Source organism: Pan paniscus, chromosome 16 (genome assembly GCF_029289425.2).
Source record: "Pan paniscus chromosome 16, NHGRI_mPanPan1-v2.0_pri, whole genome shotgun sequence".
In the NCBI taxonomy this organism is placed as follows: domain Eukaryota; kingdom Metazoa; phylum Chordata; class Mammalia; order Primates; family Hominidae; genus Pan; species Pan paniscus.
This window is the reverse complement of record NC_073265.2, coordinates 43,840,035-43,856,932: the sequence shown is the minus strand read 5'-3', so window position 1 is coordinate 43,856,932 and position 16,898 is coordinate 43,840,035. Positions and strand designations below refer to the sequence as shown.

At 35.0% G+C, this 16,898-nt stretch overlaps 1 protein-coding gene across 1 annotated transcript in view; it reads right to left on the bottom strand.

Moving 5' to 3' along the window:
* Positions 1 to 1,423: 1,423 nt before the first annotated feature.
* The window catches only part of UNC13C (unc-13 homolog C), a 645,800-nt gene continuing 630,325 nt past the window's right edge, over positions 1,424 to 16,898 (bottom strand). Inside the window, exons 30-32 of the mRNA XM_008953183.6 lie at positions 7,611 to 7,703; positions 6,069 to 6,228; positions 1,424 to 3,284 (exon numbers count right to left, since the gene is read on the bottom strand). Of these exons, the coding sequence (XP_008951431.4) occupies positions 2,999 to 3,284; positions 6,069 to 6,228; positions 7,611 to 7,703 (539 nt within the window). The 3' untranslated portion in view covers positions 1,424 to 2,998. The remainder of the gene's footprint in view (positions 3,285 to 6,068; positions 6,229 to 7,610; positions 7,704 to 16,898) is intronic.

Genomic DNA, 16,898 nt, shown 5'->3' with positions numbered 1-16,898 from the left:
GCCTTTGTGTGTTTTATCTAGAATAAGATGAATAAATTGCTACACACATTAGTGCAGCACTCAATTGACAGAGATCACTGGGAACCTTAGAGTGACTACTAATTTGGGTAAGTAAATATAACAGGCTTTGTTCTGAAGACAACGGGAATACTTGTGCTTTGAGAGGAAAACAGAGTCTACAGAATTTATAATCATTTCAAAATTAGTACCTGTACTTTATGATAGTAATAAATAGACTTAATTCACCCTGTCACTATTAGGCTTTGATATATATTGTATACATTGTAAAAGACAGAATAATTGGATGCAATTAAACATGTCAGGGAAAAAATACCTTGCTCAATTTAAAGTGATCAATGCAAATCCTAACTGCCTTTTACTCAAATGTATCATGTATTATGACATTAATATGTGCTCCTAAAGAGCTTAAGTCAATGTTCTGTAAAATATTTATAACATAAATCTAGAATGAATTTTTCAAGTAATTGATGAAAACTTCTATAATGTGAGATTTTAACCGTGTTGCATGTTGAGTTTTGTTCATGGGACTAAACGGTATTTAGCAATATATAGGTAGATACATTAGTTCATCCTTATTTTCCTCATCATTACAATATATAGTGGTTTCCATGAACGCAACACCTGTGGAATGAATTTTAACATCTGAACTTTTTTAAAAAAACTTCTATTTTGGATTCAGGGGTTCATGTCCAGGTTTATTGTGTAGGTAAATTGTGTGTCACGGAGGTTTTGGTGTAGATTATTTTGTCACCCAGGTAGTAAGCTTAGTAACGTGATAGATACTTTTTCTTATCTTTTCCCTCCTCCTACCCTCAAGTAGGCCACAGTGTCTGTTGTTGCCCCCTTAGTGTCCATGTGTCCTCATCGTTTAGCTTCCACTTGTAAGTGATAACATGTAGTATTTTGTTTTCTATTCCTGTGTTAGTTTGCTTCAGATAATGGCCTCCAGCTCCATCCATGTCACTGTGAAGGACATGGTCTCATTCTTTTTATGCCTGCATAGTATTCCACGGTGTATATGTACCACATTTTCTTTATCTGGTCTACTGTTGATGGGCATTTAGGATGGTTCCATGTGTTTGCTATTGTGAATAGTGCTGCAGTGGACATATACGTGCATATGTGTTTACGGTAGAATGTTTGATATTCCTTTGGCTGTGTACTCAGTAATGAGATTGCTTAGTCGAATGGTAATTCTGTTTGTAGGTCTTTGAGGAATCACCACACTGCTTTTCACAATAATTGAAGTAATTTACACTCCCACCAGCAGTGTATAAACAAACAAACATTTTTCTTCACAACCTTGCCAGCATCTGTTATTTTTTGACTTTTTAATAATAGCCATTCTGACATCTAAACTTTTAATGAGATGTTAGAACCAAATAATATGAAGACTATTACATATGGTCAAAAGAGCCTGGAGTTTTTATTCCTAAATGAGATGATATTGCATAAATGAAATAAAAAGGCAGAAGATACAATACAATGCTGCATGTGCTCAATATACATCCATTTATTAAAGCATATGCCAGAGGATCGCATCACACTATGCATTTAGAGGAGTCATTAACAAAGCAATGGCCTAACAGTTTAACATGAATTAGCTCACCTCACTGGTCTGTGATTTCATACTCAGTAGCAGAATGGTTCTGACAGTCATGATACTAAGCACTTCTGTACTTAACGTATTAGATCAGCTTGTTCACAAAGCACAATCATAACAGGCTCTTGTTTCTGCTTCTGTAAGTAGTCCACTAACAGTTATGACCATAAGTTATAATTACAAAGTACTGTTTTACAGCCATATATTTTGGCATAGACTCTAAAAAGTCAAATCATAAAAATACAGAAAATGCACATATTCATAAACTGTTTTATATTCAAAAACCAACTTAGCTATATTTTTAGGTACCAAGCTGTATTACATTGTTCTCCTACTGCATTTGATGCATTTGGGGCTTATAAATACAAATTACAAAATTTTAAGCAATTTCTTCCGACTTAATTTTACTATTTTTTCACTAAGTGGATGAAAACATGACTTCTGGCATCAGTACAATATATAGTAATGCTGCATTCAATACTAATCATTGAATATTTTTAAAAATAAAGCATTGAACTGATTATAGAGTCATAACTGTCAGAGGGAAGATATTAACAATATAGTTACTTACAGGTATTTTCAGTAAACTTTCCATCCCATTTCCAAACCATTAATGACTTGACTTTTTAAAGAATGAAATATGGTAAAGCCAAGACATAACACTATATGACAACTTACCATTTTTACAAATGTGATGTGATCTTGGCAGTTTTAGAGAACAAAGTTTTGTCAATATATATCAAACATTGTTAACAAACTCTAGCATTGCTTTATGTAAGTTTGCTTTAACAGCATTTCTTCACAGTGATATTTCAGAAAGGTTGGAAACTGGTCAGCAGAAAATATTTCCCACCTTTTCTATTTTAATGTGTATGCAAAAATCACAATATCTGCGACTATAAAATTACAAATGCTTTCTAGAAGTGACTGCATTTCTAGTTATGGTAGAAAAGGGTATTTGTAAGACATCTATAATGAGGTAAGTAAATAAAATGGAAATTGAGTAATAAATGTTTTCTGATCTATGGGCAATATAATCTCATTTAACAAAGACAACTGATGGGCAAACTCAAAAGACTAGTTTTTAAAAATTATGTTTAATGAATGTGAAATTGGTAAAGAAACAAAATAAACATTTTAAAAGGTGTTCTTGATATTTCACTTTACATCATAATTTTGGCACTTCATGGAACACTTATTTCCCAAAGACCAGAATTGGTATAAAAGTTCAGCAGGTTTTTTACATACCTTGTAGACATCGTACGTGAGTACTGGCAAACATTGAAATGTAGTGAACTAAACATTCCCATGTATTTGCACATGCATGCAGTAGTCAAACAATTATAGTTATGTATTTAGCTTGCAGTGTTTGTTTCAAGCACTCTCTTCAGTAGATCTTGTTTCAGATTTAAGTCTTACAAATTCTTTAGCCACATCATCACTGGTCCTCTGAGAGAGTATTCTAAGGATAGTCAAACCAGTTTCATCCATAGAGATACTTTTCAGAAGAGGATACCATGCCCCATAGCTTCCCTTTTCTGCTATGTTCTGTAGCTGAATGACTGTCATTCCGATAATTCGATCTTCTCTGGCAAAGCAGTAATCCTTAACTGAGAGATGAAGTTCATAAGCCCCTGGTCGATTTTCCTTTCCGAGAATGCTGTGTGGATTAAAAATACAAATTTTGAACAAAAACTTTACTTCCACTAGGCATCTTTATGGTTCTCAAATACTGCTGAAAATTGTATACATTGGATCTGATTATTATGTTGGCAAATAGGATATCAGTGTATTTTAACCCTTTAAATTTGGCTTAGAAAGCGAATTTTAAAATGACTTTTTCCCTAGATAGAAAAGACAGAAAAAAAAGGGAATTAAGATACTATGTTACACTTAATCAGTCGAGGCAGAATCTCCTGATTGTGGGTGCGGTGGAGTTGGAAAGGGGTCATGGGGGCTAGGCCAGGGTAATGGGTACCTCTTGGTAGAATTTATATGCCATTTCAATATCAGTTACTACTCTCACTTTACCTCCAAATCCTGAATAAGCTATTATATCTAGGAGTCTTTTCTCAGGGGAATACACTGCACAGCCCATCAAGCACTATTCACAATATGCTAAATTGGATACAAATCTCCAGAGTAAATCAATTCCAGCAGAGCCTGGTGATTCAATGCCGATTCTTTCCTATGGTAACAGTTAGACCTGTCAAGTGTGTGGCCTCTCCTAACAACCACCTAAGACAGCTTGTTAGTGTCAACATAATAAAGAAGGCCAAGGCCAAGTGGTGATATGGTAGATACAGTCTGTCTTCCTCCACCCCTTATTTTTGTTCATTCTCATATTCTTGATTTTCTAATGAATGTACATCTAGCCCTCAGCAGTACCAGCTTCCAAATTCCTTCCTTTTACAGGTGATTTTTTTCTGATGAAACATTTTGCAGAGTCAAACTTTCATTTCCAGGAAACATTGGTAACTAAACTTTGTACTTTAGGGAGAATCTGAAATAATGTGAAAGAAAATGGAAGTCTAGGGGATAAGAGTAGAAGAGCAAAATATGATGGGAATCAGATCTCATGAATTAAAAATGCTGCCTTTAAGTAGCTCACTGTGTTATATCTAACAAGAAACTTTAGTTGGGTCCAGGTTTTTGAGTAAGTTGAAGTAGATAGTGAAATGTTGTAAGCTGGTTTATTAGCAGGGAATGTGATCTATTAGGACCCTTTCGATAGAGTAGGATACTTCAGTTTTAATACATGATAAGAGGGTGAAATATTCAGAGCAGAGTGCTGAAATGACTGTAGGAAATCATGAACAAAAAACCTGTAAGAGACTGTATTGGCGTGTAAATCCTTAGGGCTTTGTCCTAGGCCTCTTAACCTCTCTATGTATCCATTCCTAGGTTAGATTATTTATATTTATTTAATTAAATGACATCTCTTGAGAGTCTGACAGGCATCACCAAATTAATAGATTTAAAACATTTTTATCATTTCTTCTTCCATCTTGGTAAATTACTATCTTCCGAACTCCTCATGCCAAAAACTTAGGGATCATCTTTGATTTTATTCAGTGCCAGGTATCACCCAGTTTCCCCCTGTGGATCCACCTGCTGTTTGCAATAGAAAACTCATCTGTTGGGACTATCTCAGTAGGGTTTCTTCTTGCTTCCGGTAGATTTTGGCCAAAAGGGAACCCCATCAAGAGGTTGGCAGTGAGGAGAGTGAGGTCAGAGTCTTTATTTCCCTGGCTCTTTGCCTGTGGGGCTGCCTCCAGTAGGCTGTTGCCCTTCATGGAATGTCACTGCTGCTTTCAAGGCAAGTATACATTCAAGTATACATTTCAAACTTGATGTATACTTGAAATGTATACATCAAACTGAAAAGAAATGAATAGTTCCATTAATAGTGTATTTCAATAATACATTTCAAGCATACATCAAGTTTTCAGTTTCCTAATTTTAGTAATGACTCTTTCTCTCCTCTTTTCAGGCATAAGTATGGTAATAGCCTGGTTACTATTAGCCCCAGTTCCCATGATTACTCAAATTTCTCTACTCTTAACCACTTTTTGAATTACTCTAAACTGAGTGTTCTCGGGAATTACTCTTTCATGTTCTACCTCCAGCCTATGGCAAGAATCTACTTTCCACACATGATACAGAATCTTCTCCATCTATCTCCCTACTAGGATCCAGTTAGTCACTAGTAGCTATTGCCTGGACTATTGCAATAGCCTTCTAACTGATCTTTACATATTTGGTCTTGCCACCGTATAATTATTTCTGTACACAGCAAACAAAATAAAGATGTAAATCTCATCTCTTCATTTGAAAACCCTTCAGTGGACCACCTATTGAACTTAGAATTGAAAAGCCCTATGTGACACACTATCTGTACCTTGGCCTCACTTGGATCTCACTCCTTTATCTATGATGTGCTGCTTCTTAAATATCCCAGACTTGCTGTTGCCTTAGAGTCCTTGTACTAGCTATTTCACTTTGTCTGAAATGTTCTGCTCTTCCATGTCTGGCTTTTTATTTGGACAGGTTTCAGTTTAAAAGTCACATGCTCAGAGAGGCTTCCCTGACCTCCCAGGCAAAGCAGCTAGTCATAGCACTTACCACATAGTTCTGCATATTGTATTTAATGCCATATGACAAATATTTGTGACTTTATCATACACTCCTCATCTGTAGAAAGTAACTTATATGAGTGCACTGCAAAAGATTCATTCAGACACCTCCTATGATATATACACCTAATGACTATAACATTGGCTGATACGTGGCAGGCACTGAACAGATATTGAATGAATGGAAGGGAACTAAAAACAGAGCCTTCTTCATTTTCCTTAGCCCTTCCCACTCCAAATCCCTCAGTAAGGTCAGCTGTACAGTAACTATTGCCTGGTGGAATAAGTAAGGTGGGTTTATGACTTACAACTGAAATGTTTCATTGTACTTTGGTGACCATGTGTTGCTTTTTGTTTTTGTGCCTTGCTTTCTCTTCTTGTCTCCAAGGTTGGGTCCCAGTATACAAACTTCCACAAAGGGGCGGAACATTGCCGTGGTCTGCCAGTTTAGGTCATTAATAGCAATCACTAAAAAAAAGGAAATATCACATTTTAGCAAACAGATGTGTGGAAATTTAGAGTGAAATTTTAAAAGTGATTTATGAAGCCAAAACTTAATAATAGTGCCCTAACTCCACTGACAAGACACTGTACTCCAAAACAATAAAATACAATTTTCTTTCTGGAAGGCACACCTGATGGAGCTTTCAGCTTGAAGCTGTGTAGCTTTGGTGAAAAGTTAGTTAGCTGCAGTTAAAATGATATCTGTTACTAATGAAAAGTTAGCACTCTCCTCCTCTTGGTAAAAACATGGTATTGTTCGTATTGAACATTAAGATATGCTCATCAGGAAATAGATAAAAATCTATAAATTTACCAGTCAATGACAATATTTTGGATTGTATGCTTTCAATATTTAGTTACTTTATATACAAAATGATATTATAATGTGTTGCAATCTTATAAATAGCTTTTTTTTTTAAGTCTATCATGGCTAATTTTCTAATTCATTATATATTTTGTCAACTGCTAATAATATTTTGCTCTGTGGCTATTTCATCCTATATTTAGCCAGTCACTTGTTTGTTAGATATTATAGCTGTTTTTAAATTTCAGTCGTCATAAAAAAATACTAAATGAACATTCTCATGTGTAAATATCTTTGCTCATCCTCAAGCGAAGTGTCTTATAATTAAAATCACTACTGCAAAATATTCATTAAACTTTCACATGTTGGCAACATTTTTCAAAAATATTTAAGGAAATTGACAGTATATACTACTGTATATAATCTATTCTAAAATATAGCTATTTTACTTTTATGATGTAAAGATACAATATGTAATGTAATTCTGAAATATATTGGGCAGCCCTAGTTTTGCTCAAAGTGGGTATTGAAGTGACTAATATAAAAATAGAACGAGCGTATTGTTAACAAAATGCTAATCCTTTAATTTCATCTTTGAAATTACCCCTGCATTCAGGCTGTTTTTACAATGTAAAACCAACAAATTGAGCCACTCATTGTAAAGAACTCTAAGCCAGTTGTTGGAAATCATATAGAAAAAGCAGTAGGTTTTGTGAATAGTAAGAACATACTGACTTAATATTTAAAGTGCAAGTGTTCAAAGAATATCATGGCACCAACCACAAAATAAATATCTGATAAAGTAAGTTTGGATATTTAATCAATCAGTGTATTTATATATTTTGAATAATGCATGCTAAACATTAGTGCCATTGATATTTTTCTATTTTTAATCAAAAGTTTGGGTTTCATTAGGAAAGTTTGTGCATGCCCTAAAATAATTATGCAGTTTTTTTAAATGCAACAAAAGTTACATTGCTGATATCAGTACTGCTGCAGAAGTTTAGAAGGCTGTTTTGATTTATCTAGACCAGAAGTATACCTTTTACAGTGACTTTATGATCTCCCGTTCCTGGGGTGGCAGTGATGTCCACATGAACAGATATCTGACCCACGGCATCTTTGGAGGAACGACCTGAAAATAAGCAGAGGCTTACTGGCCTGAGCTTTCAGACTCATTAATAATGGACAATTTCATTCTATGCATAAGAAACATAAAATGTATTATTGGAAATGAATAGTTCTTTCCATTAATAGTGCATAATAGGTGATGATAAATATTCACTTAAGTATGAAATGCAAGTTGGAAGCTTGGATGTAATAATTACCCCATTGAACTAAAATGTCATTGGGCCTGCAGAAATCCTAAGACATTCTGTTACTATTATGATAGTTTAAAGAACTAGGGTTGATTTACTAGCCACTTAATGAAGTTATATTCATTTCTTGCACACAAGGATGCACCATTGCTTTTTATTACTTTAAGAGCTTTTCCACAATGTGCCATACCGGAGCACTGGGAACAGAAAGGTAGCTTTGTTAGGGTCCCTGCCTTCATGAAACTCATAGTTGGCCAGGGGAGCCCCACATGCAAATATATTACAACAATTTATTTATAAGGTGTACCGATAGCATTTTAAAAAGTCAACTGTCTCCTGGAAAAGATTAGTCAGGGGTTAAACTTACTGTGTTGGAAAGGGCCTGTGATTTGGGTTCAGATAAACATGAATTCAAATCACAGTATGTCACCGCTGATTCTGTGATTCTATTTTCTTAAGCTTCTGTTTTCTTATTTGTAAAATGAGGATAACACCAACCTCTTACTATATTCACATTAACATATCTTTTATGAACATACACATTTTTCCCCAAACTGAAGCACATGCTCTAGCTATTTGTTACCAGGCCTTTATCTTTTCACCTAAAAATGTATCATGGAGGTCATTCCAGTTCAGTGTAGATAAAGCTGCCACTACAAAGTACATGTTCAACGACTACATGCTTGGAAAATAAAACGTTAATGTTTGACATTTAATCCATTATAATGAATATATAATTTAACCATATTTCAATTGTTTAATTCCTTGCTATTATAAACTATAATGAATTATTATGCTACAAAAGTTTACAGTATAGTTTTTAAAAGCATAGTATTTTTGTCAAAGTTATGTGGAGTTTTAATTTCTACCATAGAGACTGTAACTTTTGCAATGTATTAGATTAATAAAGATCTTATTTTCATAAAAATGAAGGCTAATGCTGAAAGCCCGGAACAAAAGATTCTGAAAGACTTTCAGTTTCTATCTTGAGAGAATCATCAAGATTTGGGCCAAAACCTTTCAAGAGAACCTGCTGAGATGAGGCAATTCACCACAAGGGCCTCTCTCCTTGGCACAGCCATTTGATGATAAAAGGACTGGAAGACAGAAAGTGGTCACTTTGGACATAAGAATTTTAGAACAACCCTTCACACTAACGAAATAGACAATGACCCCTCACCACTGAAGTACAGATGGAGTCATCTTTTTTCTTTCCTTCCTCCCCCCGACACCAGGGAGACTACCACCAGGAGAAAGAAGTCATGAGAGGAGGTCATACCTTTATCTTTTACTCTTTGTACTACTGAAGGCATGATTATAGCCTGCTTTTGGGAGAGAGGTTTTTTTTTTTTTTGAGACAGGGTCTTGCTCTGTTGCTCAAGCTGGAGTGCAGTGGTGCAATCACAGCTCACTCTAGGCTCGACTTGTAGGGCTCAGGTGATTCTCCCACCTCAGCTTCCCAAGTACCTGGGACTAGAAGTATGGACCGCCATGCCTGGGCCTCCCAAAGTGCTGGAATTATGGGTGTGAGCTGCCATGCCCGGCCGAGAATAGAACCAAAGCCTTAATGTGAGCAGAATGAAACCTTAAGAAATGAGTAATTTTCTAGCAGCACGAGTAACTAATACAGTATGAACCTGGATTAGGAGATCCCAAAGTACTGCACCTGGCCATAACATTCTAAGTAGGGCGATATGTGAGTTTTGGTGTCCTTAGTTATGAAGGAAGACTTATGCTGTTTTAAAACAAGTAACATCTAAGGAAATGTGCCTAAAACCTTTAAGAAGGGACTCTAAACGCATACAATGTAAGTTTTTCCTTTCTCAAATTGCTTGTCTGCAGTCTTCCATTTATACACCCTACCTGTGTGTGTGTTTTTTAATCAGTTATTGAGGGTTGTATTGACGTCAGGGGCAGAGGATTTAAAAATCTTGCTTATGTACTCAGCAGTGCCTGAACACTTTTCTGAAACCTCCTGGGTGGAAACATTTACTAGACTCTCAAAATACATATTTCCTTTTCTAAGACAAAATTTACTCTTCAATTAGGTCAAACATAGTCTTGAGAACTGGCTGTGTAAGGTAGTACAACCCTATAAAGTGCAATGAGGAACATAAATTTTCTGACAATTGTGGGTTAGAAACAATGGGCTAGAAAGTATTGATTATCATTGCTCTTACTGCCTAATAGTCATGCTATTTAGAATTTTCACTTTGAAACTGAATGATTCTGCTTTCATGGCCCTATGTTTATACCACTCTCTAGTACACATGCTATAGCTAGTATTACAGTTAATTATGCAGATTTTTCTCCTTAACAGAATGCCTTTATTATTAATAATCCATACTTCTCAATCACACAATACAATGCTTTGATGTGCATTACATGGACAATTAAATATTTGTTGATTAAATAGGCTGACAGTAGTTGCTTCCACAGTTTAAACAACATTAGTGTCCTCTGACCATTTCAAATTTCAGTTACCATGGGATATTAAATGTGTGTAATTGCATGAAGGGCAAACTTCACAAGCTAATCCTGTAGTCCACTCATCACTGTGTGGATAGCAGATACATATCATTAGTGGCCAGTCTCTTCTTTCAAAGCAGGTGATTGGTCACTGTGTTCCTGTTCACACACAGACAACAAAGTGTGGCCACTTTGTTTCGCAGTTACAAACCCATGTGATTATTTTACAAACCTGGATAATCAAAAGATGGACTTGGCCAGGAAACATGACCATGTGATTATTTTACAAACCTGGATAATCAAAAGATGGACTTGGCCAGGAAACATGAAAGTGCAGCAAAGAAAGGATAAGGGATAATGCTAGAGTGAAACATGCATACAGCGCAAATGAGTTAATCTAAGCAATTACTGACCCTTGGAATGTTGACACTGCTGCCATTGGAGAGATTCTAGATAAGCATCCAAGGAGGTTACTGAAGTTGGGCTTATTGACGTAAGTGAGGAGAAAGATACAGATATCTTAGCAAAATTTACATGGAGAAAAGCTCACATTTAAGGATCTCTCAGGTAGGTGATGACATAAAAAACTGAAAGGATTACAATGCTGGTGGATTGTCGTAGTCCTAAGTTTGGATCCATTTCCAAGGCATAGAAAAGCTGCTTGCCCCTTACTATACCATGAGAAGAAAGAGGCAAACACTGTTTAAACTACTCTTAAGAAGACTTTTACAATAAAACTCATTAGACAAATATTTTTACTGTATTTTAAATTTCCCTGTATGTTTATAATTGACAGTAAGAGGTTTTTGGTTTTGTTTTTTGACAAAATGTCTTTAAAAGTCACAGTGGAATTTTAACTTTTTCCGTAAGTTATCCAGATTACTTTGCACAGTTTGGCTCCCGTTATTTTCATAGTCCTGTATTACTGTGAAAAGAACTATACATATACTTCCGTTGATTCATTTAATGCTTTTGGTACTGAAACTCTAAAAGCTGCTTAATTCAGTCATATGTGAGTTACATGTGTGTTATATTGTGCCACATATTTTACCTCACATTCGGAAGATTTGCTTTACTATGTCCTTGAATATGATGTGTACAGTGAAATTTGTCAATTGTCTATCCCAGGGTAAAAATGAAATTGAACCAAAGCACTATGAAGTTGAACACAGGATATCTCAATCGACTAGTTATTTGCTCAAAAAGGCAGCCTATATTTCCATTTCCTATGGATTTGAATATGGAAATAATCTAACATCATATTCTTTATTCAACAAAGTTTTAGTGAGCAATTCAGAAAAATTTAATGAGAGGCTTTGCCTGTTATATAGTCTTGCTTATTCTAAATCCATAGGGATTAGACTACATGTGAAATAACCATCTGTGTGTCTGCAACATGCCCTTTGTCACTAACATTATTGGGTCATGAATACTTCAAGAATGAGTAGTGCCCTTGTGAGCATACACTGACAGAGGGCAGGAAGCTCAAAGAGCTCATTGTCTGCTTTATTTGAACTTCTCTTCAGAAGAGCAGCTTTTGAGGATTAAAAATTCCTGCTTACTGTCATTATAACACGGGATTAATAAGCACGTTACTGGAATCTCTCACCTACCATAATTTTAGTATGCTATGTGAGGGAATGAACAGTCTCACACATTTAATAATGACTACTCATATAATGCTTTTAATTGGTAATGACCTATATGAAACATGATATAGAAAACACATTACAGCTTCTCAAATGACCCCTATAAGTTAACCAATTGCTTAGGTTTCTGACAAATTTGAATCTGGCACCTTTGCTGGGCCCCACAAAACAAAGAGGTAGATTATTTATGAAGGTCAACCACTCTGGCAATATCACCATTAAATATCAGGCTCATCTGCCCCATAGCTCCTCCATCTTCAGGTCCAGGACTCTGGATTGGAATGACCTACCTCCACATTCAGTTCTGTAAGTCATTAGGCATCATCCAAATGGTAGATGATGAATAAATGGACAATGAATGACTTAAGCTTTTTTTCCTCTCTCATCCATTCCAGTGCTTTCTTCCCTGGTCTTTGCTCATTATTTCCATGTTATTTAATATATATTTGGAAGAATTCATGGCAGTGACAACAATAATGGCTACAATTTTTTATTACCTATGTATGCCAGGCATTGTGCTAAGTGCTTCAGGTATGAGATCTTGTAAGGTACTGTTTACATTTTACAGATGGTAAGACTGGGATTCAGATGTTAGTTGCTTGTTTAAGTCAATAAAGAGCAAAGCTGACATTTGACTTCAGATCTCTAACTTATAAGATATAGTATATACTGTGCTCTGATGCTCATTGAACAGCTTCTCCCCATATCTCTCCTCCGTGCCCCTCCACTTTTTTCTTTTTTTACATCAAAGACAAAAAAGCAAATTTTGACCTGGTTTAGTTTTAATGGCATTTAAAATATGGCTACACTAAAAGACAGGATATGAAACAAAAGATTAAAAAAATTACTTTTATATAGGACCTAGCTATCTTAAGATTTTCTAACATTTATTTTGCATTTTCACTTCACTAAACTCTACAGTCACATGTCACTTAATGACGGGCATAAATTCTGAAAAATGTGTTAGGTGATTTCTTCACTGTGAGAACATCATCAAGTGTACTTACACAAACCTAGGTGGTACAGCCTATGACACTTCTAAGTGGTAGGGTATAGTTTATTGTTCCTAGGCTACAAACCTTTACAGTATGTTACTGTACTGAATAGTGTAAGCAGTTGTAACACCTGTATTTGTGTATCTAAACATAGCTAAACATAGAGAAGATATAGTATAAAACATAAAACAAAGACACCTATATTGGGCCCTTACCATGAATGGAGCTTGTGGGATTGAAAGTTGCCCTGGCTGAGTCAATGCCTGAGTGATGAGTGAATATGAAGGCCTAAGACATTATTGTACCCCCTGCAGACTCTCTAAACACTTAGGCTACATTATAAAAGATTTTCTTCAATAATAAACTTACCTTTCTGTAACCTTTTACTTTGTAAACTATTTTTTAACCTTTTGACTCTTTCATAGTAACACATAGCTCAAGATGTATAAAAACGTCATCTTTCTTTATAACCTTATGCTGTAAAATTTTTTCTATTTTAAAGATTTTTTTTACTTAAAAGCTTTTGTTGCTGTTGTTGTTAAACTATTAGCCCAGGCCTACACAGGGTCAGAATCCTCAACATCATTTAAAAAAATTTTTTTTAACTTGAGTCTTTTCTAACTGTACATAATTATATTGCTATACTTTTTATGACTGGCAGTACAGCAGGCTTATTTACACCATCATTACCACAAACATGTGTGGTGTTATGTTATTATAATCTTATGGGACCACTGTTGAAATGCAGTGTATCACTGACTGTAATATTGGTATATGTCACAAACTTCACAGGAATTATGTAGACATACTTAAATTAACTTTGTTTCCTAGGACTTCCTATTTTCATGGCTTTCTGGACTTTAAACTTACTGCTGATTGAAAAAGCTTACATCTACTACTTTATATTAAGTGAGTCTCCATGGCTACAGTTTGCTGAAGTGTGTTGCTGAGAAATTGATGAGAGGTTAGTAAGAAATCCATGAGGTAAGTCACCATGTTGGTTAATTATCTTTTAGAATTGCCTTGGGAATTTAGGTATCCTAACTTTAAATAGTTTAGGATTCAAACATATTTAGATGGAAGAATTTTAGGGCTAAAGGGAGCCTTGGAAATCATTTGATCCAGTCTTTTTGTTTTAGACATGAAGAAGTTGAGGCTTAGTATTTTGAACATGTTTCAATAAAGGGGGCAATATTAGTGGTAGGTCTTATTTTTCAGTTCTGGATTCTTTCCACTGACAAACTAGCTTGTCTTTTGGAATCCACAGAATTGGTTAGATTGTCAAACAAGAGAAGAACTTGGGCAGTAGGTAGCATGTGGATTTGGCCAGCCACTGTTACTTGTTTCCACCTGGAAACACACAGCAGTTGGGGAAAAATAAACAAAACGACTTTCAACCCCAACTAATGCCTGGTAACTGTTTCAGATGTAGACAGTCATTATCTATTTGACTTGACCTATCAGCATCTCTCAAATCTATTCATGCACCACAATTACTAGCAAACATGACTATCGAGCAGAGAGAGGTGGAGGTAAAAAAAGATTCTCCATATGGCAGTGTGTATTCCCACCAGGCATTATAAGCAGGAAGAGACTAGGGAATAATACATCTTGAAGGATGAGAGCATCAGGATGTTTTCTTCTTGGTGATCACTGAGGTAAATAAATATAGTAATGGGAGCCAAGTTAGTTCAGATGAAGTCAGTCAGTCATGGGACTATGCATCCCCACAGCCCTGGCTTCAGACCAATGCATCTATCAGTAACCAAAGGAAGTTAAGAAGACAGACCCTCTTTTTGATAGTACAATAGGGTGACTATAGTCAATAACAACTTAGTGGTACATTTTTAAATAACTTGAAGAGTATAACTGGATTGTAAGTAAAAGGATAAATGCTTGAGGAGATAGATGTCCCCTTCCCCAGGATGTGCTTATTTCACATTGCATGCCTGTATCAAAACATCTCATGTACCCACGAAAAATTTAAAAAGTGGCTAAGGTTAATCCAGGTCACATACACATTGAAAAATCTATGTCTAAATACATCTCATTTGAGGATGAGTGAACATATAAAACCCAATAAAGGGCATCTGAAACAAAAATTCTATAGAACAAGGAAAAGATACTATCTTCAGAACTCACTGGAGAAAGCTTCTCTCTGAAAACAGTATTCCTAAATAAATCAGGATTTTTAAAATTAGTCACAACAAAATTTCTTGAGCTAAAAGTTTAATTTTTAGAAGAATTCCATTTCAGAAAAATTAGAAAAGTATAAACTATACCAGCATGTATCTGGATGAAATGTTTACAGATAAAGGGCAAAATGTCTAAGTATATAACAAATATCCAAGAAGAAAAGGAAGAAGATTCTAGCAGCCCTGTATTTTTCCTCCTAAAATTCAAGAAAAAAATTACACAATACCTAGTTATGAGGGAGACAGTATATGATCCTAGAATTTTAATCCAGCCAGTTTTTCCTCATGTGTAAATAAAAAGTAATTTTCAAAACTTCAAAAGCCCAGAAAAATTAATACATATTTCAGCCAATAGAGCCTAAGACCGGAGCTGTTGGGTTGTAGTGAGTGTTGGTATTGACTACCTGACTACCACACAAAAGTATTCTTTCTTGTAATATAACAGCTACAGGGGAAAGTTACTATATTTTCAGGGAAATTATGGATTCAAAAAGATTCAAAGAGATTCAAATTCTTTGAATAGATGCCTATAGAGTCTAAAATTTGCTTTGTGCCAGCTCAGAGATGCTCATGACAACCCTTTAATTATGAAAGTCTTGGGAGTTTGGGGATGTGGGTATTAGCAATGACCCAAGTTCTATGCAATATGGTGTTAAAACAGAATAAGACACTAGCAATAATGAGAGAAAAATATTAACGCTAGAAAGAAAGCTTTTCAATTATAGCCAGAGTCTAAAAAAATAAGTCAATTGACCTGAGTTTCATAAGAGGAAAGAGAAGAACACGAACATTATTGTATCTGATTAAGAGTTAAAAAGGAAAGCAGTATGATGATCAGCAACCTCTCTCCACTAAGTCCCTAAGTCCCTATGGGGAACTACTTGTGCTATTAATTAAAGTAGCTGGGGCAACAGGAAATGGGGCTGGAGTTCTTACCCTGTTTTATTTTTCTTCAAGCACTTCTGATGTTGCAACGTATAATAGTTTCTCCCACCAAAATATAAGCTCCATAAGGGAAAGATCTTTGCCCTGGTCACAAATGCGTAATTACTACCTAAAACAGTTCCTAGTACGTAGTAGATAAATATTTGCCAAATACACAGTGACACAATTAGAAAAGTTGAGAATATTATTTAAAAGATAAATTGTAAATTAAACACGATAAACCAAGGTTATAAGCCTGGCATTTTATCAAGATTTATATCTCTATTTTGATTTTTAGCTTTTTAAAAAAGATATTATAGAAATAGTTAAGGCCCCAAGAGTTCTCCTCCCTGGTCTCTTTCTCCATTATCATGAATTCAGAAACTATTACACTTGAATGTCTTTATACTTGGTTTATGGATCCATAAATATTTATTCATTAATATTTAATAGGTTTTAGAAATATTAACAGTATTATGAGTATCATTATACAGTTTTATTTCACTAGGTATTGTTTGAGGTTTATCCATGTTAAATAGACAGCATTGTAATTCACTTAAACTACTGTATAGTATGCCATTCATGAATATTTTATGATTCATGCATATGTCACCTGTTGGGATTTTGATCATTGTATTTATAGATTAATTTGGAAATTGTAACCTTGATATTTATGTTTTGCTCTGAATTTCAAAATCTTTTGGAGGTTTTATACATATTTTGCTACATTTGTATGTATGTTGTTTTATTTTTTTAAATAGGATATTTTAATTTTATAT